The 27,564-nt window shown below is 44.9% G+C and overlaps 1 protein-coding gene across 11 annotated transcripts in view; it reads left to right on the top strand.

The window, feature by feature from the left end:
- LOC142582887 (uncharacterized) overlaps positions 1–27,564 on the top strand; it is a 98,901-nt gene that overhangs the window by 62,582 nt on the left and 8,755 nt on the right. For 10 of the 11 annotated variants that reach the window (XM_075693004.1, XM_075693013.1, XM_075692990.1 and 7 more), the window contains exons 11-12: positions 2,915–3,009; positions 14,500–14,693. In XM_075693004.1, coding sequence (XP_075549119.1) covers positions 2,915–3,009; positions 14,500–14,693 — 289 coding nt within the window. Of the gene's footprint in view, positions 1–2,914; positions 3,011–14,499; positions 14,694–27,564 lie in introns of those variants that run through there. The other variant, XM_075693073.1, reaches the window with a different exon arrangement.

Here is a 27,564-nt window from a genome sequence, read left to right as displayed (position 1 = left end):
CATCATTACATATGGAATATTGACAAGCTGTGTGTCATGCATGCAATCTTGACCCCAATTTTCCTTTCAAGCTAAGTCATCATTTAGGTGGTTAGTCGATGATTGCTTGGAATTCGAAATAGCATACAGTCAAACTTTTAACAGACGTTGATGTAATGCATTTGTCTTGTTCTTGTTTTTTTATTTAGCTATATTTTCTGTCCCTTAAACATTTCGACATTTTTTTTTATTTTGTGTGCAATATCAGTCTAACGATGTCTTTGATCATAACGTTGTACCATGACAGTCAGTGCGAGATGGGCACCTGTGCTCAATGCTTTGCGCTTTACGCTCATGCGATCACTTACACAAACGAGCTTGAGTGTGCCGACAGATTCAGGTGGCCTAAATGTGTCATCATGTGGATTAGGTAGTGGTTATCACAATCTCATGATAGTAAAGTAAGACATTGGGCATGTCCTTGTGTGTGATTCATGTGCGTTGACATTGCCGTTGCTGTGATGTAGCTTTTCTGTGGGCGAGCAAGTTTTCTCATATTAATCCAGTTCTACCTGAACTAGCAGAAAAATGCATAGAGCGAACTTGCGATAGACAGGCTGATGTGCACCACCACTGGGCTGCGCAGTTGTCTAGGTCCTATGTGGTTTTAGGGAAGGAGCACCCGGATACCACTTGACAGTCATTATTACTAAAGCCTTTTGCAGCTGAACCCCCTGTGTCCTCTCTCATAGTGCAAATGCTCTACCACTAAACCATTACTGCTGGGCATGAACTGCTCTCAAGTGTATGGCTTGCGACATCGGGTGCCCCAACGTGAGAGTTGTCCTGCGTCTTGATCAAGATAAACTTAGCGTCAAATTTTTGCTCTTCTGGGGACAAAAAAATAAGAAGTGCTGAAATGAACAGGGCTGACATGAGCTTGTGCTGGCGCTACTGTAAGCCATGCTACCACACCTAACAAAGACGACGATGAAGTTGCATGCTATGCAAGCACGAGAGAGACCAATCTAGCCATAGGCCTGGACAGCCACATGACTGGCCACTCTACCAGTCGTCTACAAGCCTATATTTACATGGACTTGGATAGATACTAGAAGCTTCAAATTTCTTTCCTGCACATTCTAAACAAAAACTTTTGTCAGGTGGAATTTTCATGACGATGACAGGCAGCAATAAGGTGCACATTTAACATGAAAGTGTTTTATGCTGGGGTCCACCATCATCTTCCTGCAACGGATGTGACATGGTGCAAACACGTAAAATATGCTCTCTTGATAGGGATGGTACCACCCTCTAGGAGCAGTGAAGCGAAGTACTGCATCATGACACTAACGAGCAGCGACAGTGATTGCTTCGGTAGTCTCAGCGCAGCGTAGGCTCCAACCCGGTGTAGCCTGGTGTATGCAGTGTAGGCCTTCTGCTGAGGTGGCGACGCAGTTTCTGCACGTGGTTTGACCTTCGCGTCTGATTAGCCTGTGACGCCTCATCACCTACGGAGTGCAGCTTCAACATGCATCAGTAGTGCTTACACGCCGCCTACTGGTTCGCTTGCGATGGCACCAACTAAGAAAACTGCTGCGCTAAGTAGCGCAGGTAGGCAGTGACGTCGACGGACGAATCTATCTTTGTTTCAACGAGAGACATGCCAGTGTGAAGCAGAACATGCTCACAGCGCACACTGCGAACTATGCCGCTCGCATTCCTGAAGCTGAGTGTGTCACAACTGGCAACTGACTATGGAGCTGGTCCAAAATGCTTGCACCTTCGCCAAAGCGACTGCGCGCCAAACAAACCTGCAACATGTTCGCCAACCCGCAAATTGTGCGCCTTTCGTTGCAGTGGACTTCGAGTTTATGGAGCAAACATGCAATAGCTTCTGCGAAGACACATTTAACTTTCGTATTCTCCTGATTTTTCTTTTTTGCTCTCTTTTGCTGCCAACAGAAATTAACTAAATGAGGCCAATACTAATGAAGTTAGTGTTAGCACTGTGCTCTTTTTTGTGTATGTGTCATACCTGTGTCACACGGGCACATTTGAAAGGCCTTCCAATCGACGGCCTTCGAAATGCCACAACTCGATCGACTCAAAGGAGTTGTCGCGCTGCTACACGGCACTTTCGAAAGGCCGTTGAGTGGTTCAGGCGTTTCTCGTAAAATTGTGTGGCGCTGCGGATCTTTACTTTCGTTTTCATGTCACGAAAAGTTAAGCAACATTAAAACCACTATAATTTCTTTTATGTTTGTTTATACATTTAAAGAAATGTTTATACATTGCAATACATATATGTTTAGTTTTTAAGTTGTTGAGTAGCGAAACTGCGGCAACATTTGCGTCGCTGCATGTCGGTGTTGTCGAGAGTATGTGCAGTTCGCACATATCAAGTGGCAAAAATATTTTGTTGAATAATTAATAACACTCATATATAGTATTTTTAGAGCATTTTGGTTTGATTTGTTCTTTCTAACCGATAGTATGAGCACACTGTGAACGAGAGGGCATGTTCGCACTGTTTCCGTTTCTGTTGCTCAAAGGCCATCGAGATTTCGATAGCGTTGTAAGGTGCTCCGTTGACTCGATAGACTATTGACTCGGCGGCCTTCGAAACCGCCTGTGTAGCAGATCGAACTTGACCTTTGAGTCAACTGACTATCGGTTGGAAGGCCTTCCAAATGCCCGTGTGACACGGGTATTAGTCACTCACCTATCATTGATAGGTGAGCAACTGCTGCATTAGTTGCTGCCCAAGCAGTGTGCATTTTAGAGGTGAACTTATGCACTATATGACCTGGATTTGAACATTGACTGGAAGATTTTTTTTATAGCTTTAGCTCGGCACGTCATTGCTTGTCATATGACAAGTCTATTGCCCTGTAGCATTGTGTTGTAATCTTTTTTCAACTTGCCATTGCAGGCAAAGGCAAAGAAGGAGACCATGAGCGACGTCATACCAAAGGCTGTAACTGCAAACGATCTGGCTGCCTAAAGAACTACTGTGAATGCTATGAGGTAAGGGTCACACAGGTTAGTGTGGCTGTTGGGCAGACATGTACAAGATATTCAGAAAGTATTTCAACCTTCTCAGGGTTAATGACGTAAATATATATGGCGCCGTGAATAAGTCCAAAATGGTCGATGCCATATATTTATGGCGCCGTCTTATAAAAAGCGCACCAATCTCCTAACTTCTCCTTTCTTGGCATATGCTTGACATGAATCTTGACAGATTGACATGAAACATGATTTTTTGTACATGCACCAGTTTATTCCTTGTATACTGCACTGCAACCAGATCCAGAGCAATTCTTGTAGTATAAAGTAAACCCTTGTTAAGTCGAAATTCTTTTTCTGCCGTGGTGCCAAACCATGTGTTTTTCTCCCTTTATCCCGAAGAGTTTTTACGCTGTACTCCAGCTATCTCAGAGTCTTAACATCGAAAACACCAGGGATAAGGCAACATGGCAGTGCCGGTAGCTTCGCTTTCACTCCCTTTTCACCCGGCACTTGCTCGCTTGAAAAGCCAGACACCACACCAGGCCGCGTTCTCACTTTTTCCTTCTCCCTTCTTTCTATCACCGCTCCCATTCACTTGCCCGGTTGCTCTCTGCCATTTTGTTGTGGCCTCATATAGAAGCGGTGAGCTAGGGACTCTTTTAAGTCTCTCTTCTCTCTCTCTCTCTCTCTCTCTCTCATTTAGAACATTGTCAAGGAAGCATCAATGTGGTCACAGTGTATTAATTGTGACCTTGAGATAGATGATCGCCACTTTTGAGCAGGCCGATCAGCCCTTACGTTGTGCCCAAAAGAAGCCAGCATGCAAACCCACAGCATTTGAGCGAGGGTGCGGCTTGAAAGGATGCTCGCTTCATGCTTGCGCAACAGAGGCATAAATGCCATGTCACTTGTGGCCGTCTGCTTAAGTGGTGACAATTGCGCTCTTCTGCAGTTCAATTCGGTTTTCGAAGTGATGTATTGTCCGTAATTTATAATGATGCAAGAAGTATCAGCATCAGCTTTTTGAATGTCTGGAACTGGTGTCGCTCGGATGACTGGCTTCAAATATTGCATTATGATCAATCATTGACTCGGATGAAGTCGCTCGGACTCGGATGAAGCACGTTGTCTCTGTTCCAAGACAGTGTGCTTCATCCGAGTCTGAGCGCCTTCATCTGAGTCAATGATTGGAATGGATTGTTATAGAATACTGTCCCAGAATATGCTAGACCGCTTGGCTATGCACTTGCAGCAGTCTGTTGCGGCCATGGTTAGAAGGCGCACATATACTGAAGCATCTTCCCCAATGCACAGCAAGCCATGCGCGCCGCTGTTTTAATTTTATTCTTGTGTATTCTTGTGTAGTAATAGAAATAATGGAGTGAGTGAGGCCAAGGATATTCTTCATTGTGTATGGGTCACCTTGTTATAGAGTATGCGTCCATTTAGGGTACTAAATAAGACAAAATTGGAGTGCCAAAACAAACCAAGCTTTATTTTGACTATTTGTGCCCATGTGTAATGACTGCAGTGTCGTTATCCAGCTTTGTAAGTAGGAAAATCACCTCAATGTGCTCCAGCACCGGGATCTTGCTCAGTGGCAGAGCAGTTGTCCACAATGAGTGCATTTTTAAACGTCTAGAGTCGCAACATTTTTTTCTCACATTTCAGGGCCAGGCCTGTAAGAAATTCGCGATTGTGTATGTTTGTTGCCAACTGGCAAAGTAACAATATAGTCAGTGCAGGCACGTTGACATAACTTTGTTCAAGAGACCAGAATGTGACCCGGTATGCACATATTACAGTATATTGTTCTACAGGCAAAGTGGTTGTAAAATTCATTATACAGTTGGACCTCGATATAATGAAATATCGGATATAAAGAAGTAAATACAGTCGACTTTCGTTATTTTGACCCTGACAGGATCGACAAAACTGATCAAAATATATGGCGGGTTGAAGTAAGCAAGATGCAGGAAAACTGACAAAATACACCGTTCATTCATTTGGCAGTATTTGTTTGATTCTAAAATGTCCCGGAATCAAACATGCATCCGCTTTCTATATGTGCAAAGTAGAAATCTAACGCGCATACCATTCTTTAGCACAAAAGTTGGCAAGGTTCTAATATGTACAGCACAGTGATGGCTGGTTTCCTAAAATCAGCTTCGGCGCAGTTCAGCCGTGTTATATGGCTGTAACTTTCTTGGGCGGGGAAAAAGAAAATGGGCGTGCATTAGAATCTGGTAAATGCTGTAATCAGACTTTGTGAGCTACCATTATTGCTTGAAAATCCTCCTTGGGCTGGCTAAAAATAGGCGTTTTCGAGGGGAGATGGCATGTGTTCTGCGTATTCACTGTCTTTTAAGCTCCGCCGAGACAGGTCTTGCTGGTAAAGAAGCTGCTATTGGGGTCACCATATGGGCGCATGCATGCTGACTGGTCAAGTTCTCATTAACTGATGCAGTCCAATTTTAGGATCGAAATAACGAAAGTTTGGGCCCATAGAAATGCATGGGTGCAGGCCGGGACATTCAGTCAGGATTGAATTAACAGGAGTCGAATTAACGGAAGTCTACTGTATAAAATTTGCTTGGCCGTGCTTTATGTCAATGGGATATTCTACTGCTATAATAAAATCAAAAATGTGGTATCCAACTCGGTATCGATTATAGTTATCGGCCAACTTATTTTTCAGACTGGCGCGATTGTTCGGACTTCCCTGCGGCATTGCCGCCTACGCCTAGCACTAGAATAATGATAACCTAAATTTCAGACATTGCACAAAGTTTTGGGCACGGACTTTGTGCGCGATGCCAGAAACACAACTGCCGTGAACATAGTTGCTATCACATCGACCGGCATGAAGCCGCAACTTTGGTTGCTGACGCTTTACAAGACGGCCCTGGTCAGGCCTAGCTGCCTACGCATTGCGGCCAGCAAAGTGGATGGTGACAAGCTGTTGTGGCAAGCTCGCCGTCAATATGTTTGCACTTGCAGGTCTTATAGGCAATCAAGACCACGGTCACAAAGGCTAGACTGATGACCATAGTAGCAGATTACGGATCCACATTCGGTTCCCTCCGTGTCCGAAAAGTCTGCTGGTGGCAAAACTCATCAATACCAACTCTAAAGTACACATACTGGAGACAGGTTCATGTTTTGGCCAGCAGCTTGGCTCATTGGACCGCTGTCTGTACTGCACACCAGCATGCTGATCCTGTGTGATGACACTGATTGTATGGTTGCATACTTGCAGCGATGCAGAGTGCTCATATGTACCGTACTTCGCGCATAACTTGCACCAGAAATTAGAAAAGTTTAACAGTAAAGTCCTGGTGTAGATTATATGGAATTATTGCTTTACAGTGCGGCTTCACAGCAGCACACTTGGCACCGACAGCCCATAAAAGTCCGCAGGATACTATTTCTGGCCCGTCGGAGGCACACTGCTTTACTTTTTTTTAACATAAACGACATGGTGCACTTTTTTTTTCCTCTGATATTTCTGTGTATGCTTATAACAAATTCAGATATAACAAAAAATTGTTCATGGCTTATACGACTTCGTTGTTGAGTTATTATGAGATTTGACTGTAGTGATATTCACAATACATGTATAAGATAGAATCTCAACCAGGGCTCATTGTCCTCCTTTGTTGTACAGGTCATTTCGCACTAAAAGTGTTTATTGCAGTGTCATTGAATGTACACACTCCTCAGCCAATACATACCGAACTGTGTGCATAGAATTTAGGAGAGTATGGGAGTCGGCATTGGTAGCGTGTGTTGCGAGGTGGCAGTGCTATACTGCGTGCTTTGCTACAAACTTGCCAACGTAGCTGGTTTTGCACATTGGCAGGTAGTCAACAGCTTGTGGGAGTTTAGGACTGCTGAATTAGACAAATTGCAAGCAGACTTGACTGTAAAGGTTGCAAGTTGAAATCAATGAAACTAACTATTTTGTGCACTATGTCAAATACATAGAATTGTGCCAATGAGTTTGTGGGTATGTTTAGGTATCATTTCCCAGGTTTTAAAAAAAAGACATCTTGAATTCACTCTTCCAGCCATGACAGATTTGACTTCTTGGTACACTAAACTTTCTCCTTTGTTCCATCCTATAAGAAAAAGATACATGATGTTAGTGCTGTGGGCTACCCGTTCACAACAATCTCAGCACCTGCTGCAGTAGCTCAATGTCTATGGCATTGCACAAGAGATTGCATGTTCGATCCTGGATGCGGTGGCCGTATTCCGATGCAACGAATGCAAAAACACTTGTGTACCCTGCAGCGGGTGCATGTTAAAGAACTCCAGGTGGTCAAAATTATTCCAGAGTCTCTCACTACAGCATGCCTCATAATTCGGATTGTAGTTTTGTGATGTAAAACCCCAGAATTTAATAACAATCTCAGCATATAATCGTAATGCCTAGTAAATTTGCTTTCATACTAATTCCGGAGTTTTGGGTGGTACTGTATATTGCTACGGAACAGTATTTCCAATGACGAAGAGGTGAGCAGTGAGAAGACGACGATGACGATTGGAGGCTAGCGCGGGCTGTTGCCTCTTGGCCAAGTGCAGTGTATTTCCCTGTAAATATACTTGTATATAGCTTTTCGTCTGCGTCTTCCTACGTAACAATATTTTTGTCTACAAAGCATTCTAGGTCCTGGGGTAGAAAAAAAATTTCCAGCATGCAACTTATTTGGCATCCTGTATAAAATTTATATTGGCACTGAATGTTTGCTTTTTTCAATGTGGGTCTCATGAAGGCCGACTCCCCTGTTATGCAAATTTTCATATTACGGGGAAATATTTTGAATACTTCACGCAATGTACATGGGTAATATTGTATGTCACTTTCCTTGGCTGTAGGACACTTCACGTTGTTTAGCAATATACTGGCATTTCTTGCAACTTACTGTGTTATTTGTGTTCAGGGCAGAGTCATTGCTGCAGTTACATACAGTAATAGATGAACAAACAACATATGGGTGATTGCTTTGTCCTATTTACAAACCTATTGTAAAGAATGTGAAATAAGAGAAAAATTAATGTAACTGCAGCACGTGCTCATGATGATCTTATAGCCGCATGAAAACCAATTTTCTGGTGAAGTGTTTTCAGCATCACTAGTTTTATCTTTGCATTTAACCCTTTGAAGGTTCTTGCTGTACATGTACGGCGGCGGTTTTCTGTCCCGCAAGATCTTTGCCGTACGGGTATGGTTCCGACCCTCCGTTTGAAATTTCGCACCATAATGAGGATGCGTGCTCACCGAGAGGTGTTGCCACCTCTTAGAACTTGGAAGAAGTTTTTGAAATTTGTGCTACCTTCTTGGGGAGATAAACAGAACTGATTGCTAGCTTCAGCGCGTCGCTCAGACTGCGGCAACGCCCCTTTGACGGTTTCGGTTTCGCCGCGTGATCGCAACGGAGGCGCGCGAAACGTCATTTCCTTTGTCGGCACTCTCTTGCAGGGCGATGGAAGTTGATTTCTATCTTGATTGGCGCTGCCCTTAGCTTGTTTTTTCACCACCGCTCATGAGGTATTCTCGCTCTCTGCGGCAATGCGCTTACGCAAGAGGGTGCATCAGACCTCTGCCGAAGGCAGCCGCACGCAGAGATGTCATGTGTGTGCCAACACAACTCCTCGCTCCAAGAGAACAGACATGCATTTTAGGTGTGCAGACTGCGATAAGGTGCTGTGCGTAGACCTGTGTTTCAAGGAGTACCGCGCTCGGAAATACTATTGAACATTTTGCAGTTCTGAGTGATGCCGACACCAAAATACTGTTCCTAATTATTTTTTAGTATTTATTCCTGACTTTATACATTTTGTACATTCAAGATCCGCAATAGAATAATTTGACTACCCGGGAAAGTTTTTTTCAGAATAATTCGACCCTCGAAGGGTTAATATGCTGGTATCCATGCCAAAGTATGGTAGAATAGTACTGCTAGTAGAGACACCAGAAACCAGCACTGTGAAGTATTCAATATTGGGGCCTCAAGTATGTCATTGCAAACAAGGCGGTGGCGTAATAGCCTTGTCCTCCCTGCATCGGAATCGGCAGCCTAGAAGTTGCACTACTTTTCAGCTATGCACAGTGATGTTTCAAAAGGCTGTTTCACATGGCGCGATTTTCAGTCAGCGACACAGCGAATTCCGTCGCTCAGCGACCGCCGCGACGTCGTGGGCTCTCCGCGACTGGATTCCAACAAGTTGGTCGCGCCGTTGCTCAGTCGCAGCGATTGGCGCGATGTGGGAGGGGCAATGTGCGTTTCACCGCGCGTTGGTAGCTCTGTGGAGCAATGTCGTGCGTCAATTCTAGCTATGTTAAGGGCGTACCCACCAGCGTTTGCGGCTTAGGAGCTTCATACATTTTTTTCTTTCACTTACACAATTCGTTTGAAAGGAGAAGCTGCACGCAATCCAGATCAGGAGAAGGATGCCACTTCAACACAAGGCACGTACCCACTTGATTGCCGCCGTCGTCAAGCTCTTAATTTATTTATTTATTTATTTATTATTACCTCAAAGGCCCCAGTGTGGGGTATTACATGAGGGATGGGTGACCACTTCAGTGGAATATGGATTCAATGGCAGCCTTGAAATGATGTGGATTGGAGTGGTGCACGGCGTCGGCGGGAAGGTCATTCCAGTCCCGGGCAGTCTTCACAAAGAAAGAATGTAGGTGCGCAGTGGTCCGGGCAGGCGGAGGATACACAGATTTTTCATGACATAATCGGCAAGACTGGCGGTGTGCTGGAATGATGGCTGGAGTACTAGGAGCAGAATGATAAAATTTGTGATAAAGGCACAGTTTGAAAACATGACGCCTTATATCTAGATTGGAAATTCCTGCTTTTAATTTTAGCTGAGAGACACTAGAGTGGTAAGAATAATCAGAATAAATATAGCGAGCTGCACGATTCTGAACTGCTTCTAGAGTGTTAGAAAGGGTGGTTTGGTGTGGGTCCCAAACAGAGCATGCGTATTCTAGCTTAGGTCTGACAAAATTTAGATAAGTTAGTATCTTTAGGGATGGTGGTACGAAGCGCAAGTTGCGGCGGAAGTAACCAAGCGTGCGATTGGCTTCGTTAGTGATGTTCGTAATATGAGGGGACCAAGAAAGGTTATTTGAGAGTGTAAGGCCTAGGTACTTGCATGACTCCACGGATGATATTTCCGAGTTGCAGAGAACGTACTTAGGAGTATGGTGAATCTTCCGTCGATGAAAAGGTATTAGTAAGGTCTTTGTAGTGTTCAGTGACATTAGCCACATGCTGCACCACAAGGTAACTTTGTCTAGGTCATCTTGCAATGCGTGGTTGTCGGTATCAGCTAGGATTGGGCGATAAATGACGCAATCGTCAGCAAAAAGGCGAATGTTAGATGTGAGATTAGCCGGTAAATCATTAATATATATAAGGAATAGGAGGGGCCCGAGAACTGTGCCTTGGGGTACACCGGAGAGAACAGGGCTTTTAGAGGAGGAGTGGTTGTTAGCATACACAAACTGTTGTCTGTTAGTTAAGAAATTTCGTATCCAGTTCAAAACAAGGGGATTAAGGTGCAAGTGAGAAAGTTTTAGGAGTAGTCGTTGATGCGGAACTTTGTCAAACGCCTTTTCGAAATCTAAAAAGAGGGCATCAACTGGAATGTTTTGATCAAGGTTAGAGCTTATGTCATTTATAAAGAGTGCTAATTGGCTATCACAAGATAAACCTTTACGGAAGCCATACTGGTTAGGGTGGAAGAAACTGACAGATGTTAGGAATGAAGCAATGTGGGAGTAAAGCACATGTTCCATCAATTTCGAACAGACGCTAGTTAGAGAAATTGGGCGGTAGCTACTACATGATGATGAAGGACCTTTCTTTGGGACTGGAATAACCTTACCCACTTTCCAGTCATCCGGCACCACTCCTGATGATAAGGATTGCTGAAAAATGTGACATAATATCTCGCTTGTTACATATTTAGTATTTTTTAAGACTTTAGAATTAATACCATCGATGCCAGGTGAAGACGACAGCTTTAAGGAATCAATGCATTTCCTGATTCCATCAGAACTGAAGGTGATTGCGGGCATGGTATGGTAACTGAAAAGTGGGAATTCAGGAAGTTCACCTTTAGGCTCATTCGTAAACACGGAAGAGAATGCATGATTAAGCGCTTCGGCGATTTCCTGATCAGGAATAGGCTTATTTTTCTCGTCGCACAGAGCAAGTGGTTGCGAACGCTTTGGATTTATAATATTCCAGAATTTTTTGGAGTTATTTCGCAGGATGTTTGGTAGGGTAGTCGAAGAAAAGGAGCGTTTTGCTACAAATTGCGCCAGCTGCTTATATTGGCCTCGAGCTCCACCACTGGAAAAGCTGGCGCCACCGTCGGCGTGACGTGCTAGGAGGGATCACGTGGACATAGCGGCCGCGTCGGCTGCTTCGGGAGCGCCGAAGCGAGCTGAAAACGAGTTTAAATTCCCTCGTACGCTGCGGTCCTCATTTAGTGGCGAAATTTTCCCCCTTCGAGTGTCTCCTTTAGAACGCTTGAAAGCACTACAATAGGTAGTAGCTGCCTTTGAAGGCGCGCAACATGGTAGGCTACTGCTCGGTGCCGCAGGGCCGGACGCACGTAACGGAGGCCGGTGTCAGCCTTATTCACACGTAGCCGCAGGACAAGAAGCTGCGTGAAGCTTGGCTCGCGAAACATAAAACCGGCAAACAGTCATCGGCTACAACTCGGGTATGCAGCAAGCACAGATGCGAGGAAGATTTCTGCTACGGCGCCCGGTCTGCGATGTTCTGAAAACGCGCACTGAGACGCTCACCCCAGTCCGCTGCTCGACTAATGTCATGATGGTTTGGTCTATGAACTTGTCGATGGTATAGATACTGGCAAGTTCAGTGGAGTGGAAAGGCACATTTAAGAAGCACATTTAAAAAAAGCATGGCATACGGTCATGTTTATGTTATGAATTAATGCACCGGATTACAAAAAAGGAGCAGCGGGAAATTGCACGCTGAGAACACCGATGAACATACAGTGCAACGCAACTCGAGAAATAATATTGAAAGTACAAAGAATTTAGAAGAAAAGAAAGATTGAATCGTCGCGACGGCACATCACAAGCGTCGAAGTCTCTACAATGAAATTATTTTTGAACAGCTCTGATAGCGCCCACGCAACAATGGTTGCTTGTATACTGTCAAATGCTCATATTCTGCGGCCTAAAGCTCATGGCACGGTGCGAAAACGCGCGCATGGAAAAGCGAAACAGTGCGCGGACAAGCATGCAGACGCGCAGTCGGTCGCTGCGAATCTGCGCGGTCGCTGCATTAAGGCTTCCTTCTATTACGCTCCATTTAGTTATACAAACACTATAGGAACATATTTCACATAGTTTGCTCTCAGCGTTTACCTACCTTTCCCGCAAGAAGCTGGTTCGGGAGACTTCATCGCGGCGACCGCGCGCAGTGGCGTTCACTGTACGTATTCGGTAAAGAGACAGCGTCTATAAACGATTGTGTGCTTTCAGTTTGCCCAAGATTATTATTTAGACAGTAAAAAAACTTCTCTCGTTTTTAAAGTGCTTACAGAAATGTCCGGGAGAGCTCGCGCGTGGTGTTTTCAGTGAGCGCTGACAGCAAAACCTATGAGGAGCGCGCCACGTGATCCCTCATACTACGCCAGCAAGGCGCTTCCGATAGATGGCGACTCCGTAACTCCTCGCCGCCAATACATGCACACTCAACAGTAGTTTGTTCTTCGCAAAAGCAAATAATCATCCAGGGAAAAAAGTTGCGGCTCCCATAGTAACAACGAAACTAGAGTGTACTAAACGGAACCACCCCATCGACGCCGCGCAAGCCGCACGCTTGTGCAGCGCCTCACTCACCGTATCTGCAAGCTGTCGTAAAGTCTCAACCCTTTTAAACGTTACAAATGGTGTGCCTATTCTATTATCGAATAATAATAGGAAAATTCGAATATTTGACTAGTTTCTATGTTGTTTTTATTTAACGATGCAGGCATGGATACTTTGTGAGCAAGAGGCAACCTTGCGCATCGCTGCGACGGATATCGCGCTGCCGCAAACGCATGTGAAAGCTGTGAGCGAAAATCGCTCTGCGACGTGCGCGGCAGAACGATTTTTTTCGCCCCAATCACGCCATGTGAAACAGCCAAAACTCTGCATGCACAGGCAGCTCTTTTTCTCCATAGGGAGCCATGAGCCACTAAAGTTGGGCTTCAATCTTATGCTGTATGCATGCTGCACCTTTTAACACGAAAGTGTTAAAGCCGGGGTTCACAATCAATTTCCTGTGCAGTATACGACTTCACCACGAGTGCATAAAATATGCTCTCTTGACAGGGATAGCTCCGCCATCTAGGAACGCAGAAGTGAAGTACTACATCATGACACTAACGAGCGCAGACAGTGAGCTCTTCGGTAGTCGCAGCGCAGCGGAGGCTCCAACGCGGTTTAGCCTGGTGTAGACAGTGTAGGCCTTCTGCCGAGATGACAACGCAGTTTCCACACATGGCTTGTCTTTCGAGTCTGATTTTAGCCTGTGACGCCTCGTCGCATAAGGAGTGCAGCTTCAACATGCACCAGCAGTGCTTACACACCACCTGCTGCTTCGCTTGCGATGGCATCAACAAAGAAAATTGCTGCCCTAAGCGTTGCAGAAAGGCAACGACGTTTACGGGCAAATCTCACTTTGGTCCAGCAAGAGACACTCCAGCGTGAAGCAGAATGCCTTCGCGTATTCGCTGCGCAAGCTGCGAACTCTGCCACCCACCTTCCTGAAGCTGAGTGCATTGTAACTCAACTGGCTGCCCAAGGCACTACGGAGCCAGAACAAAATGCCCTTTGTACCTTCACCGAAGCGAATCGGCAGCAGGGCGCCACTCGCCAAGCAAACCTGCAACATGGTTGCCAACCTACAAATCGTGCGCCTTTCGCTACAGGGAACTGTGAGTTCACAAAGCGATTTACTAACAACCTGTTCGGTTTCGCTTGTACAGTTTGTGAATGCCTGTGGTTTATGGCGGATTTGCACAGTGCTCCAGCGCGTGCAATGGATTGTCTCGGGGGGGGGGGGGGGGGGGGTGTTTCCCAGTTGTGAGCCGTTCGACAGCTTTCGTTTGTGTGGCGATTGTCGAGGATCCGTGTGCAGTAATAGGGTGCCGCTGATGGCTACTTGCAACTTAATTCTTCGTGTACAGTAAACATGCACAACACCTTCTGTGAAGACAGGTTTCATTTCCGTGTGTACCGATTCCTATGAAAGATGGATCGGGCATATTTTTTGTGTTATATGGCAATGTAGCTGGCTCTCAAGTGCTTAGTAAAAAATTGTTTGATGTTACGTGGAACCTGAGTTGTCTTTGTAGATGAATGGTGTAGTGCTTCATTCAATGTATTAGCTTGTTCTCGAGTCCATATGCGCGTGATCACATTGACCCATGTCTTCTCTACGGTTGCAGGCCAAAATCCTTTGCAGCAGTATGTGTAAATGTGTTGGCTGCAAGAACTTTGAGGACAGCTCGGAGCGCAAGACATTGATGCAGCTGGCAGATGCAGCTGAAGTGCGTGTGCAACAGCAAGCTGCTGCTCGCACCAAGATGTCAGCCTGTGACCTGCCCATGCGGCCTGCTCCAGTCTCTGTCACAGGGGAAAGGTGAAATAGCTTTGTGACTTGTTCTGTGTATAACGTTGTTGTGACATGCTTAGGATGTAAAACAAGAACACGGTAAAACCGGGAGCTAACGTTGGCTGCCGCTTTTACCTTGTTCTCGTTTTGCTCGTTGTCTTGAATTTCTATCTCCCGCCTTCCCCATGTTTTCCCTGGATGTTTAGGATAAAGCAACTTTGCAGCTCCACAAGTCTTGAAAGGAACCTTTTGCCACAAGTTAGGCTTTTGTATTTTGTTTGTTGTTTACACAAAGTGAAGTGTGGAGAACAGGTAATTTTAGTGTTTGTCAAAACACCAATATTTGGGTACATTATGCCCATCCGGTTGTGCCTTTCAGCAACGCATGTTGTATATAGCACTGTTTATAATTGATCGACAAATCTTCACATTGAAAGGAGTAGCTCAGAGGCCTGTATAGACTTTTTCATGGGCACCGCCATATTGCGTAGGCAGTAGGCGTCGCCAGTAGGAGTCCTCAGCATGCTGGCTTGGGCGAACAGTCCGTGCTGTATGCCAGTTATAGAGTCGGCAGCAGTTTCTGACAGTTTTCGAGTTTGCGTGGTCTTTTCAGTATGATGTGGACGTGACGTCTACTCCATTTAAAACGGTTCTATGAGACTTACTGAAATGATCTACCCTATTTACTCGATTGTAATGCGCACTCGTTTTCCGTGGCCAAAAAAAGAAAGGAAAACCACCCTCGATTGCAACGCGCACCCGTTTGCTGTGACCTAAAAAAGAAAAGTCCTTTACAGTACTGCGCACCTCATTCTTTGATACAGAAATACAACTTTCTCTCATTTGGAAAAACAAAGATTTACTCCCAATACACTAAAGGTGCCACAAATAGAAAAAGTTCCAGTTTCGCCCGAAAGGTAAAGCATCGATTGCTATAGCAAATTAGTAGACAACTAATGAAAAGTAAGGATAGTGGTTTTATCGGCCATATAAACTTTTAAACATTCTCTTACTAATTAAATTAACAAGTGTGGCGTCGCGCGCACGAGCAAACATGAACTTGTCTCACTCAGTCACTGCGAAAACTGTTATCAAAACGCTGAAGTGAGGAAGTGCTGTAGCAGGAGCGAGCGCACGGACCGAGCATGCGGCAGTACTATACGTGGTCTTATCACAATGTTAGTCCGCATCTTTATTATTATTATTATTATTATTATTATTATTATTATTGTTGTTGTTGTTGTTGTTGTTGTTGTTGTTTTTTTTGAAGATGGTGACGAAGGGCTTATTCACACCTGCAGGTCACAGAGGTCGCAGTTCTAAGTTGGTTGTAAATATTCTAGATTACTCAAGTGGCAAAGCGACCGGTCACAAATACAGTAAAACTTTGTTTATTCACCCTTCGTTAATTCAAAAAATCAGATGAATTGAACTTCTCTGGTCCCAGCGGGCGTATGCGTTATTTAATGGAACCAAACACTCTTTAATTCGGACGTATTTGGCCACACACCTGTTAATTCGGAAAACTCTCAGAGCTCGGAGAGCTCGGAGTGCCACAAATGTGTGACGCAAAAAAAGCAAAAGCAGCGCTAGCATCCAATTGAAACAAAGCGTCGGAGTCCTCATCGCCATAGTCAGCAACAGAAATTGTATGTTAACGATAAAAACGTTGGAATGCTTTGTGCTTATTTGTGCCTTTATAGCCTTTATTCTTGCATTTACTGCTGTGCCGTGTACTTTCGTAACATTGTTAGTTGCCATCCATGATCACGTCGATAGTCACCACAGTTTCATCTGCAGTGGTCGCGGCAAACAATGGTTTTGTGGTTTTGTTTTGACTTGATGCATGCCTCGGCAGCATGCCTTCCGAACTGTATGATCGGTGTCCATGATCGCATCATTAGCAACCGCGGTTTCGTCCCGAGCGATTGCGGCAAACAGTAGTTTCTTATTGACCTTCTTGCACGTGGCGACTGCATGTCTTCAGAACTGTATGGTCGCCATCCATGATCGCGTTGATAGTGACTGTGGTTTCAACCGCAGTGCTTGTGGCAAATGGTACTTTCCTTTTGACTCATTGGAACAGTGCAGCTGTCGAGGATGAAGAGCGCCAGCTCTTCATCCTCGACGATCTGTTGGACGGACGGACGATCTGTTGACAATGAGGTCACTGGCAAAAAAATAAATACAATGTGTGCACGAGTGAAAAGCATGTCTCGGATGAGGATGTGCGCCGTGACCGCACTGCCTATGAAGTCGCGAGGACTTTGCCGCTGCGAGCACTAATCAGTTGCGAGATGACAGCTTCCACACTGCTTTTAGGCAAAATAGAAATAGGATTTGCTAATTCATTTGCTAAGTAAAAAAGTATTGATGTAGTAAGCATTTGTTTGTTGTTTTCTAGATGCCCTCGATAATTCGATATTTGGTTAATTCAGACACATTTTTCGGTCCCGTGAAATCCGAATGAACTCTTTCTCTACCATGGAGAAAATAGGTGTTTTTGTAGGTTAGGCCAGATTTTTTTTGCTGAAGGAACTACTGCACTCAATATTTTATGTAATACACAAACAGAAAGCAGAATGAATGCACTTTTCATGCATAAAAGTTTTATTAACAGGGTACGTGTCATAAAAAAGATATAAATTGCCGGACTCAAGATTGTGAGATAAAATTGAACAAAGTTTGTAAAAGCACGCATGTATCTACTAAGAAAAAGATCACAAACACTATGAGATATACAAAATTTATTGCCGCCTAATAGGCACTATGTCCAAAAAAAATCAAGATTTTTCATTGAACAAGTATTTCACTACAAAAATTCAACTGCAAGCACTACAGTTCGGCATGCCGGGCTGCGGCCACTGATGTTCCGGGCTGGTTTGCGTCATTTTCGCTCTCAGAGTCAAAGTTCAACGAAAAGCCAGCATCCTCAGACTCAATGCTTCTCTATCCATCGATAAAATTAGCTGCAAATGCGGCGGAATCTTAAGATCTGCGATTTTTTGAAGCGCATGCTGCTCCCGGAGGCAGCCATTTTTGCTTTCTTCTTTGACGATCGCGAAACTTCGGAGCGTGTACAAAAGTTGCTGCCTGGCAGGAAAAAGCGAACTGTTTAGAAAACAAAAATATAGCTCTCCTTCTTTAGGTTTGAAAGTGGCGTTTCAAACCATCGATAGCGGGATGACGATGCCCAATGGTCGCAGTAGGGAAAGAGTTAATGAGGTTTTACTGTAGTCGCAAGTGTTCGCTTTTGGTCAAAAAGCGCTTGCTGCTCCATTTTCCAGTTGTGTGACTGGAAAATCGAGCGGGGATTGACTGGTCCAAAACAGTAGCTTTTTGACAAAATTGGCCATTTGTGATTACTGGGAACTAGAGGATACTAGAATATTTGTGGCCAACTTGGTTGCACAACCCCAGTGAATAGCCGGTGTGAATGAGCCCTAAATCAGCCTGTTGGCCACTTTAAACAAATGTGACGCAAACTTTATAAGCCACAAGAGGAGAGGAACAGTTTTTTTTTCAGTCCCTGTTGGCTGGCTTGATTTGACTTCTACGACGCGCTCATTCATTTTTTATTACGGAAATCGTGTTCTCATAAATAGCTGTCATATTCTTTTTGTGTGATCCCCTTTGGATATTACTGCTTTACAGAGCAAAAAAGCAATGCCGAAGCACAAAGCTTATTTTTATTATACTTGTTTACTAACCACGGTGATCGCTGTGTTGAGCCACACCATCAGATTCATACAGGAGGCTAACATAGGCATTGCATAATAGAATTGAAATGCATGAGAATGATGCCAGTGGCTCATGCAAATATTCTCTTGGCACTTAGATGTTTTGGGGGCTACATTAGGTTGTGCGTACACCAGCACTCTTATGATTCAGTTTTCACGCCAAGCGATCTTAGATAGACATATAGAGATTAGAGTTTCCAATTCACAGATGCCACTGCTCTTCGTCGAGTAGAAGCTGGTACAGCTAAAATACTTTGCAACACGTACACACACTCTGGCTGATGATGCACGGCGTAAGTTTGCGCAGATAAGAGAAATTTCTGCATGCTGTAGTTACTGATTCACCCAAAGGTGGTTCCCCGACGACCTTGTATGAACTGACATCATGTAAATTTGTTAGAGAACGAGCTAAAACATCTCCAAATTGTTTAGCAGCACACGACGGCAATGCATTCAAGTAGCGCCACACCAGCCAGAAAGGAGAAAAGGCTCACGGCACGCCCTTTTATCCTTGCCTGTTGAAAAGATCTATGGGGAGCTGGGTAAATAGGAGGGAAAGGGTGTACATCACAAACAACGGTCAATCCTCACCTCTCACGCAAAGCCCCAGAGGGACAGTAGTGCCATGCGAGCTTGACCATTGTTGTTGGATGTTGGGCAGTGTTTAATTAAGGGCCTAATGTGTGAAGTTGAGTGCTTCTGCCGAATGTTTTCATAACCAGGGCACTCCCACAACATGTTTCTTCATCGGTTGAGTGCCTGCGTGGCACGTCGAGCAGGTGACCATTGTTGTAGCAGTAGCAGCATCATAGTCTGGTGAGTCTTCCGCTTTGTCAACTTTCATTGTGGAGCTGTTCGATTTGTTATTATAGTAGTCCAAGGCATTAGGGTGCGGGCCCTTCTTGCAAAGACATAACTTGGCCATCATGTCCTGTGTCAGAGCATAGCCATGTGCGCCTTATGAACTAGCATTTGCGTGCCACTTGGTAGGCTTGGTGGTAGCGAGTGGTCATCTGTTGAAGTTTGCACCTCCAGAGCACTCCCTCTCTTCTGTTTGACCATTGCTGATGCATTTGGCCATGTCTGGGTCGTTTGGTACGGGTAGAGTAGGGAGAGCCAAGACAGAGCGTTATAATGCCTCATTCTTACTCGCCAGCACGTGCACAGCTTCATTACCAATGCCGTCCACGTGACCCTCGTTGCATGTCCCAATGATTGCCTTTAGTGATGGTAGGCCCTTTCACCTCCAATGTTTTAGTAGTCCTAATATATTTAAATGCGGTAAATTATATCACACATTTTGTTAATACACTTGCAGAATTTTTGCATGCAAATGGAAAGAAAGCTTTAAAATAGAGAGGCCCTACTATGACCCACTACAGGGACGCTGGCTTCAGGTTTAGTACACACATGTACTTTTTCTATGTCTGTACCTATCTGTCGAAAAAAAAAGGGGAAGCTGTGTGACTCTCTTTATTTATCAGTGTCTAGTTTGCATTCATCTGGGCTGTTGAAAGTGGGCCAACTGTGGTTCATATTTAAACAGTCCTTGGGCATATGCCACATGGTAGTTGTTACTACTGTTACAGCATTGTCGCCACTCGCAGAAGCAGACTACTTTGAATAAGCAACCACTGTTTGTAAACTTCTTGCTGTACAGAGTAGGGTCTTGGTATCAGTATACTAACTTGATTCATGAGAAAGTGCAATTGGAGATTAAATGTGTCCGATATTTGAGTTGAGAGCTACATCCTTTTTGTGTTTCGAAATTTTTCAGTTGAAAACTGCTGATTGCATGAGGCACTTTCTGCCTGTCTTCATGTGATATTAACCCTTCAGGTGCTGGCAAAAAATGTACAAAAGCATTCAGAAAATGTAGTTTTTTTTTCATTGTATATCTTGATTGCAAATATTTTGCAGATTTGAAGCACAGTCAAACCTCATTATAATGAAGCAGGATATAAAAATAGAATGGATATAGCGAAGTAAGTGTATTCATAGTTTCATAGATTCATATTGCAGTACATGCAATAATGGATATAATTAAGTAATGGATATATCAAAGTAATTCTGGCTCCCCCTTCAACTTAGTTATAACGAGGCTTTACTGTATACAGTGGAACCCCATTGATACGCTGTCGCGTTTTCTCGTCTGCTGTGTCATGTTTTGGTGGTCCTGGCCTAAATCCCATTGACTCCTATGTATTATGTTCCCATTTGACACAATGCCATTCTGTAATGTTTCTGCATCTTACGTTGCATTTGAAAGTGGCTGCCATATAACGATGCAGGAGAAATTGGCTTTCGCATGTTGCAACAAGCGACCAATTAATTGCAACAACCTACCATTTTGTTGCAACTACGACTGAAGTGTCCAATAAATGAACAAAGTTACACAAGCAGGCGCTGCACAAACATTGGGAGAAAGCATGCGCAGACCAGATGGCGAAGCATCTGAATATCGTGCGCATCGATTAAAACCTACCGAAAACCACACAGACTTTGCCAATTCTGCCAATTACAGGGCTACATTTACTTTGGGGCCTGCAAAGGTCTTATTTGCATTTCACAATTGCTGGTTCTCTTTAGTCAGGTTCGGCACACTAGAACCGTGTTATGCGGTGAAGTGTAGACAAAATACAGTGGTAGGGGCCACTGTCATGGAACAACATATGTGTCCCTTAATTATACATGCACGTATCTGCCGTAACTGGTCACAGTACGAGCACTGAGACATCTAATAACTGCACTGGCAGCCACTCAGACTGTTACTGACGTGCTGTGGGAATTTACGATCTTCCTCACGGTTACGTTTTCCCGGCTTGTCCTTTTTTTCTACCACAATCCCTTTAAGAATGTATCAATGGTGTTCTACTGTATATGACGTTGGGGTAGTAAGTTCGCAAGTTGTGCCTGAAAATATGAAATAACAAGAACCGTGTATGTATACTAGAAATTTCAGAGTTAATAGGATGTTCAGTTCTGTCATCATCATCAGCAGCAGCCTGTTTTATGTCCAGTGCAGGACAAAAGCCTCTCCCTGCGATCTCCAATTACCCCTGTCCTGCGCCAACCGATTCCAACTAGCGCCAGCGAATTTCATAATTTCATCGCTCCACCTTAGTCTTCTGCCATCCTCAACTGCGTTTTCCTTCTGTTGGTACCCATTCTGTAACCCTAATGGTCCAGTGGTTACCGTATTTACTCGAATCTAGGCCGACTCCGATTCTAAGCCGACCCCCCCAAAGTCCAAAGCCAGAAAAAAAAAAAAAAAAACTTACCTCGAATGTAACCCGAATGAAAAAAACCCCGTTTCATCGGCAGAAAACCCAGAATTTTTATTGCATGAGCGCACACTCTGCAGGCACGTACAGTATAAAGTTTATTCGTCGTCGTCATCATCATCGTCCGCAACATCGATGTCCTCTTTGTTGCTGAGTTCATCCCAGATGGCATCATCCTCGCTTCCGTCCATCGCGTTTAAAATACAACACTTCTTGAAAGCTCTAATCATTGTTTCGTCTGGAATCCACGCCGCGGCGATCCAGTTCGTCAGCTGGCCAAGCGAAGCGTGCTTGATGCACCCGGTTGGGGTGAGCTGATGTTCTTCCAACGTAAGCCAATCAGTATAGTGCTTGTGAAGCCTATCTTTAAAGGGCTTATTAATGGCGACGTCAAGTAGTCGGAGTTGGCTAGTCATGCCACCAGGGATTATGGCGATGTCTGGCCCAGCACGAGAAAGTGTGGTGTTCACGCTGCCAGTCAGATGGCCGCGGTAGGAATCGAGGACTAGAAGTGACTGCTTGCACAACGCGGCCCCTGGAAGGCGTTCCCAAACTGTTTTTCACCCAGTCCTCCATCAAGCCGCTGGACATCCAACCTTTGTCGCGAACGCGCAACATTTCTGGGGAACTTTTTGCCCGCTGGTAGTCTTGCGCTTGAATATTATGTATGGGGGGAGTTTTCATCCATCGGCGGTGCAGCACAGCATTACTGTTGCTCGCTGCTTTTCGTAACCCGCCGTCCTAAGTTTTTGGAAAGATTGTTGCGCTTTGTAGACGATCACAAGGAAGGCCTCTGCCTTCCTAAGTTTGACTTCCTTCGCACCCCTTTTTTTTTCGCGGTGTGTGCCATTGGCATGTCAAAGAACACTGGGGTCTGGTCGGCGTTTGTAATTTGCCCCCGTTGGTAGCCCTTTTCCCACCGTTGGTCCATCACGTAACACTGAAACTTGACAAGCTTCTCCTCGAAGTCAGCGGGCAGCTTCTGACACACGGAGGTCCGTCGCCTCAAGCTGAACCCAAACCGTTTCATAAAGCATGTTGCCCAGCCCCTGCTTGCTTTAAAATTGGCTTGTGCGACACCCTTCACATTGGCAACTTCCCTGGCTTTCGCCTGGATAATCTCTGTCGTCACGGGCATTCCCGCTTCCCTTTGTTCCGTGATAAAATCTGCGACAACTTCTTCCAGCTCATGGTGTCGGCCCGTTTTTGGTCCAGTGAACACCAAGCGGGTTGCTGCACAGCTGAACAGTTCGGTCCGTTGTTTGCGCCATCATCGCACATTCTTTTTGTGCATGCCGAACTCGCGCTGCGCTTGCGGGTTCGAAGTTTTCTCTGCATGCAAAACGACCTTTCGCTTAAAGGCCGCACTGTAGTGGCATTGCTTGGTTGGTGCCATCGCTTCTCAAGCACAGGTGGCGCAGGCGTTTCGCGAGCACGTGGTTAAAGCGCGACACTTCCAAAACTCAACCAACGCGACTGCACTGAACGATCGCTTTCAGAAAACTGCCAACTCCATGCCCGCGCCACGCAGGAGGAAGAGAGAAGGGGGTGTCAAAGTACCATGCCAGTCGCCGGTGCCGTAATCACGTGACACAATCCACCCTTGCCGGCTAAATTTCCTATATAAGAAAAGTACCGCCATCTACTTTTTCCTCTCCCGTCGCCTCTCCTCGCCTGCACATGGCAGCCTGAGATTGGTGCATGGTGAGCTGTCATGCCGCTAGTGCGGTTGGGCCTTTAGCGGTCAAACCATGGTACTTGAATCTAAGCCGATCCCCCGCTTTCGCACATCGTTTTCTTGAAAAAAGCATCTGCCTAGATTCGAGTAAGTACGGTACGGTATCTTACTGGCACATTACATGACCTGCCCAGCTCCATTTTTTTTTCTTTTGATGTCAGTTAGAATATTGTCTATACCCGTTTGCTCTCCGATCCAAACCGCTCTCCGTCTCTTAACGTTATGCCTAGCAATCTTCGTTCCATCGCTCTTTGCGTGGTCCTTAACTTGTTCTCAAGCTTCTTTGTCAGTCTCCTAGTCCCTGCCCCATACTTCATCATCATCATCAGCCTGGTTACACCCATTGCAGGGCAAAGGCCTCTCCCATACTTCTCCAACTACCCTGGTCATGTGCTAACTGTGGCCATGTTGCCCCTGCAGACTTCTTAATCTCATTTGTCCACCTAACTTTTTGCCGCTCCCTGCTGCGCTTCCCTTCTCTTGGAATCCAGTCCGTAACCGTTAATGACCATCGGTTATCTTCCCTCCTCATTACATGTCCTGCCCATGCCCATTTCTTTTTCTTGATGTCAGCTATGATGTTATTAACTCGTGTTTGTTCCCTCACCTAATCTGCTCTTTTCATATCCCTTAACGTTACACCCGTCATTCTTCTTTCCATAGCTCGTTGCATTGTCCTCAATTTAAGTAGAACCTTTTCATAAGCCTCCAGGTTGCTGCCCCGTAGGTGAGTACTGGGCCCCATACGTCAGCACTGGTAAAATGCACTGATTGTATACCTTCCTTTTCAATGATCATGGTAAGCTTCCAGTCAGGAGCTGACAATGTCTGCCGTATGCGATCCAACCCATTTTTATTCTTCTTTGAATTTCCTTCTCATGATCAGGGTTCCCTGTCATTAACTGACCTAGGTAAATGTACTCCTCCGCAGACTGACTTGCGATCCTGAACTCTTGTTCCCTTGCCAGGTTATTTATCATTATCTTTGTCTTCAGCATATTAATCTTCAGTCCCACTCTTACACTCTCCCTGTTAAGGTCCTGAATCATTTGTTGTAACTTGTCTGCATTGTTGCTGAATAGAACAATGTCATCGACAAACCGAAGGTTGCTGAGGTATTCCCCGTCGATCTTTACGCGCGTCTAAGCCTTCCCAGTTTAATAGCTTGAATACTTCTTCCAAGCACGCAGTGAATAGCTTTGGAGAGATTGTCTCCCCTTGTTTGCCCCCTTTCTTTATAGGTATCTTCCTACATTTCTTGTGTAGAATTAAGGCAGCTGTGGAATCTCTGTGGGTGTTTTCCAGGGTATTTACGTAAGCGGTCTGTACTCCTTGATTGCGTAATGCCTCTATGACTGCTGGTATCTCTACTGAATCAAATGCCTTTTCGTAATCTATGAAAGCCATATAGAGAGGCTTATTTTGCTCTGCAGATTTCTCGATAACCTGATTAATGACATGGATGTGATCGATTGTAGATTATCCCTTCCTGAAGCCAGCCTGTTCTCTTGGTTGACTAAAGTCCAGTGTTGCCCTTATTTTATTGAAGATTATTTTGGTAAATATTTTGCATAATACTGATAGTAAGCTAATGGGCCTATAATTTCTCAATTCTTTAACGTCTCCCTTTTTGTGGATTAGTATAATGTTTGCATTCTTGCAGTTTTCTGGGGCCCTTGCAGTTGATAGACACTTCGTATAGAGAGCCGCCAGTTTTCCAAGCATTGTCTCCTCCATCTTTGATTAAATTGACTGTCATTCAGTTCTGTCACAAGCGCTCAATGCTACAGGTATATATTAGAAGGAAAAAAAAACATGAAAAAGGGTATATATTAGAAAAAAGAAGGAAAAAAAAGTTGAGAAAGGCTTGCAAATGCTGACATTCAAAGTTCTTGAAAAGTGGCTATGGAGTATTAGAAAGTTGCTTTCGTATGATAGACCTGAAAACATAGTATGAGGCAGTCCTACACCACATTCCTTGCACCAGAAGCTCCCTTTTTGTTTTTCTCGAACTCTATTGCCAGCGTTCCCTTGACATTTTCAACAGACAGTGCACCTTATTGTTAGACGTTCCTTGCCTGCTGCAGACAGGATAATGTTTACAAAGTGGCGTGATGTCAGACGAGTAAGGTCTGTTTCTGAAGAATGTCCACACCTGAGTGGACTGCTCAAGGCTTCGATACTAACGTCATAGTCAGTGACTTCACATTCACTGGATGTGTCTCTAGCACTGAAAACACTGCTATCAGTGGCAATGCCTTCTTGCAGAAGCAGATCATCATTGCAGCTTGACAACTCAATCAAATGAAAGCCGTGCTTTCGCGACGGGCACAGCAATACTTGACTGCAGCTGCCATTTTTTAAATATATAATATCTAATAGCACACTGTGTAGAGTCCGAAATTTCAATCAGCCTAATACATTGCCTCTATGGGGCCACTGGAAATGCCACAAAGCTGTCGGATTTATCGTTCGGTTATTGTACTAACCTATCAACTCACACTGGAGGAGACAAAAAAAAAAAAAAAAAGCAAGGAATACAAAATTAATATGATTTAAAAAATGAAACCAGCATATTGAAGGTATTCTTTTACATGCACCTCTCTATCTGCTTTATATTCTCGTGTAAGGACTGTACTTTTTTCCATGAATTTGTGCCTGGATTTCTTGAATGCAGCTTGTACATGAATAAAGAGTATATAAATTTGTCATAAAAACCGGCATACTTGCCGCCGTGTGCAAGAACCTTGGGAAGCCTGTATTTTAGCTTCATTTGCTACGCTACTTGTCGATGCTGGCATGCAACCACGGTACTGGAGCAGCTAGATTCTAGTTCACCAAAAGTACACTGTTACAAGACAAAAACACCCACAGACTCAGCCTCACTCATTGCACCACCTGTAAGGTTGTGTGGTTAAAGGTTTTCATATGAAGTGTGGATGGAATGTTGCAGTTTATAAATACCCGCATGCTTATTGGGCTGCACAGGAGCGACAACATACGTATTTACACGATTGTAAGTCGACCACTTTTTTTAAATTTGAAAATCTGAAGTGGGGGGGGGGGGGGGTCGACTTACAATCGAAACCGAAACATGGCACCGCCAAAAAAAGCAATACCAACGGGAGCTACAACGTAGTTACAATTTTATGTTTGCTCTATGGCCATACCCGTATCTTTTCGCTATCCCGCGTGTTTGTTCTCTTTTTGGAAGGGTTTTTCAACATTTTTGAGAGTTTTACAGTGCACGCAACACACATGGGGGGGGGGGGTGTCGATAGTTGATGGAAGCGCGGCTGTTGCCATTTGCGGCGGCACCCTCAGAACGGCGGCGCTTGCGAGGAGTATCGGTAGTTCATGGAAGAGCAGGCGCCGCGCGCGGGTTTCTCTTTCTCTGTTGAAAGGCATTGGCATTAGTTTGACGCGTTCCACTTGACTGCCGGCTACGTGCTACTTCTATGCTTCCTCAGTCGTCATGAGTGCTCCAGGCCCACTAATCATTCGCCACTCGTTTACAGCAGCGTTCAAGGGGGCTGCCATCCTTTACGCCGAATAAACAAATCACTGCGCAGTGGGCCAAAAGTTTGATGTTTCTCAACGGGTGTTGCGAGAGTGGCGACTGCAGCGAAGCGAAATTTTTACCTGTGGCGGCATGTGAGAAATTTCCCACGTACCGAAGTCTGGGCGCTTTCCGGAGCTGTAGGCTAAGCTTGCGGCGTACATCACTGAAATGCGTGATCGGTCCCTGCTCCGCCGTGAGTACAAGTTGTTGGCGGCCGAAGATAGCGAAATTACGCCAACCGGACCTGTCAAAAGAGCCTCCCTGACGGCAGCGTGTGGTTGGGTGCATTCGGCGTGGGCTGCTGTTCCACAAGATGTCGTGGTGCGGTTGTTTGCCAAATGTGAAATTTCGCTGGACGACGACGCGCTGTGGGACCGCAGCAACGATGACGATGGCAGCACTATTGAAGACGAGTAGTCCAGTGACCATGTCAGCTACTAATAAATTTTCGTTATCGAATGCACCCTCGGGTATGCTCCCCCCCCCCCCTTTTTTTTTTTTTTTCCTGTCACTCGATATGGGGGGGTCGACTTACAATCGTGTATATATGTACGCATGAAACACAGGAACCCTC

This window comes from Dermacentor variabilis, chromosome 1, assembly GCF_050947875.1.
Source record: "Dermacentor variabilis isolate Ectoservices chromosome 1, ASM5094787v1, whole genome shotgun sequence".
NCBI classification, from domain to species: domain Eukaryota; kingdom Metazoa; phylum Arthropoda; class Arachnida; order Ixodida; family Ixodidae; genus Dermacentor; species Dermacentor variabilis.
This window is presented reverse-complemented; position numbering and strand designations above follow the sequence as displayed.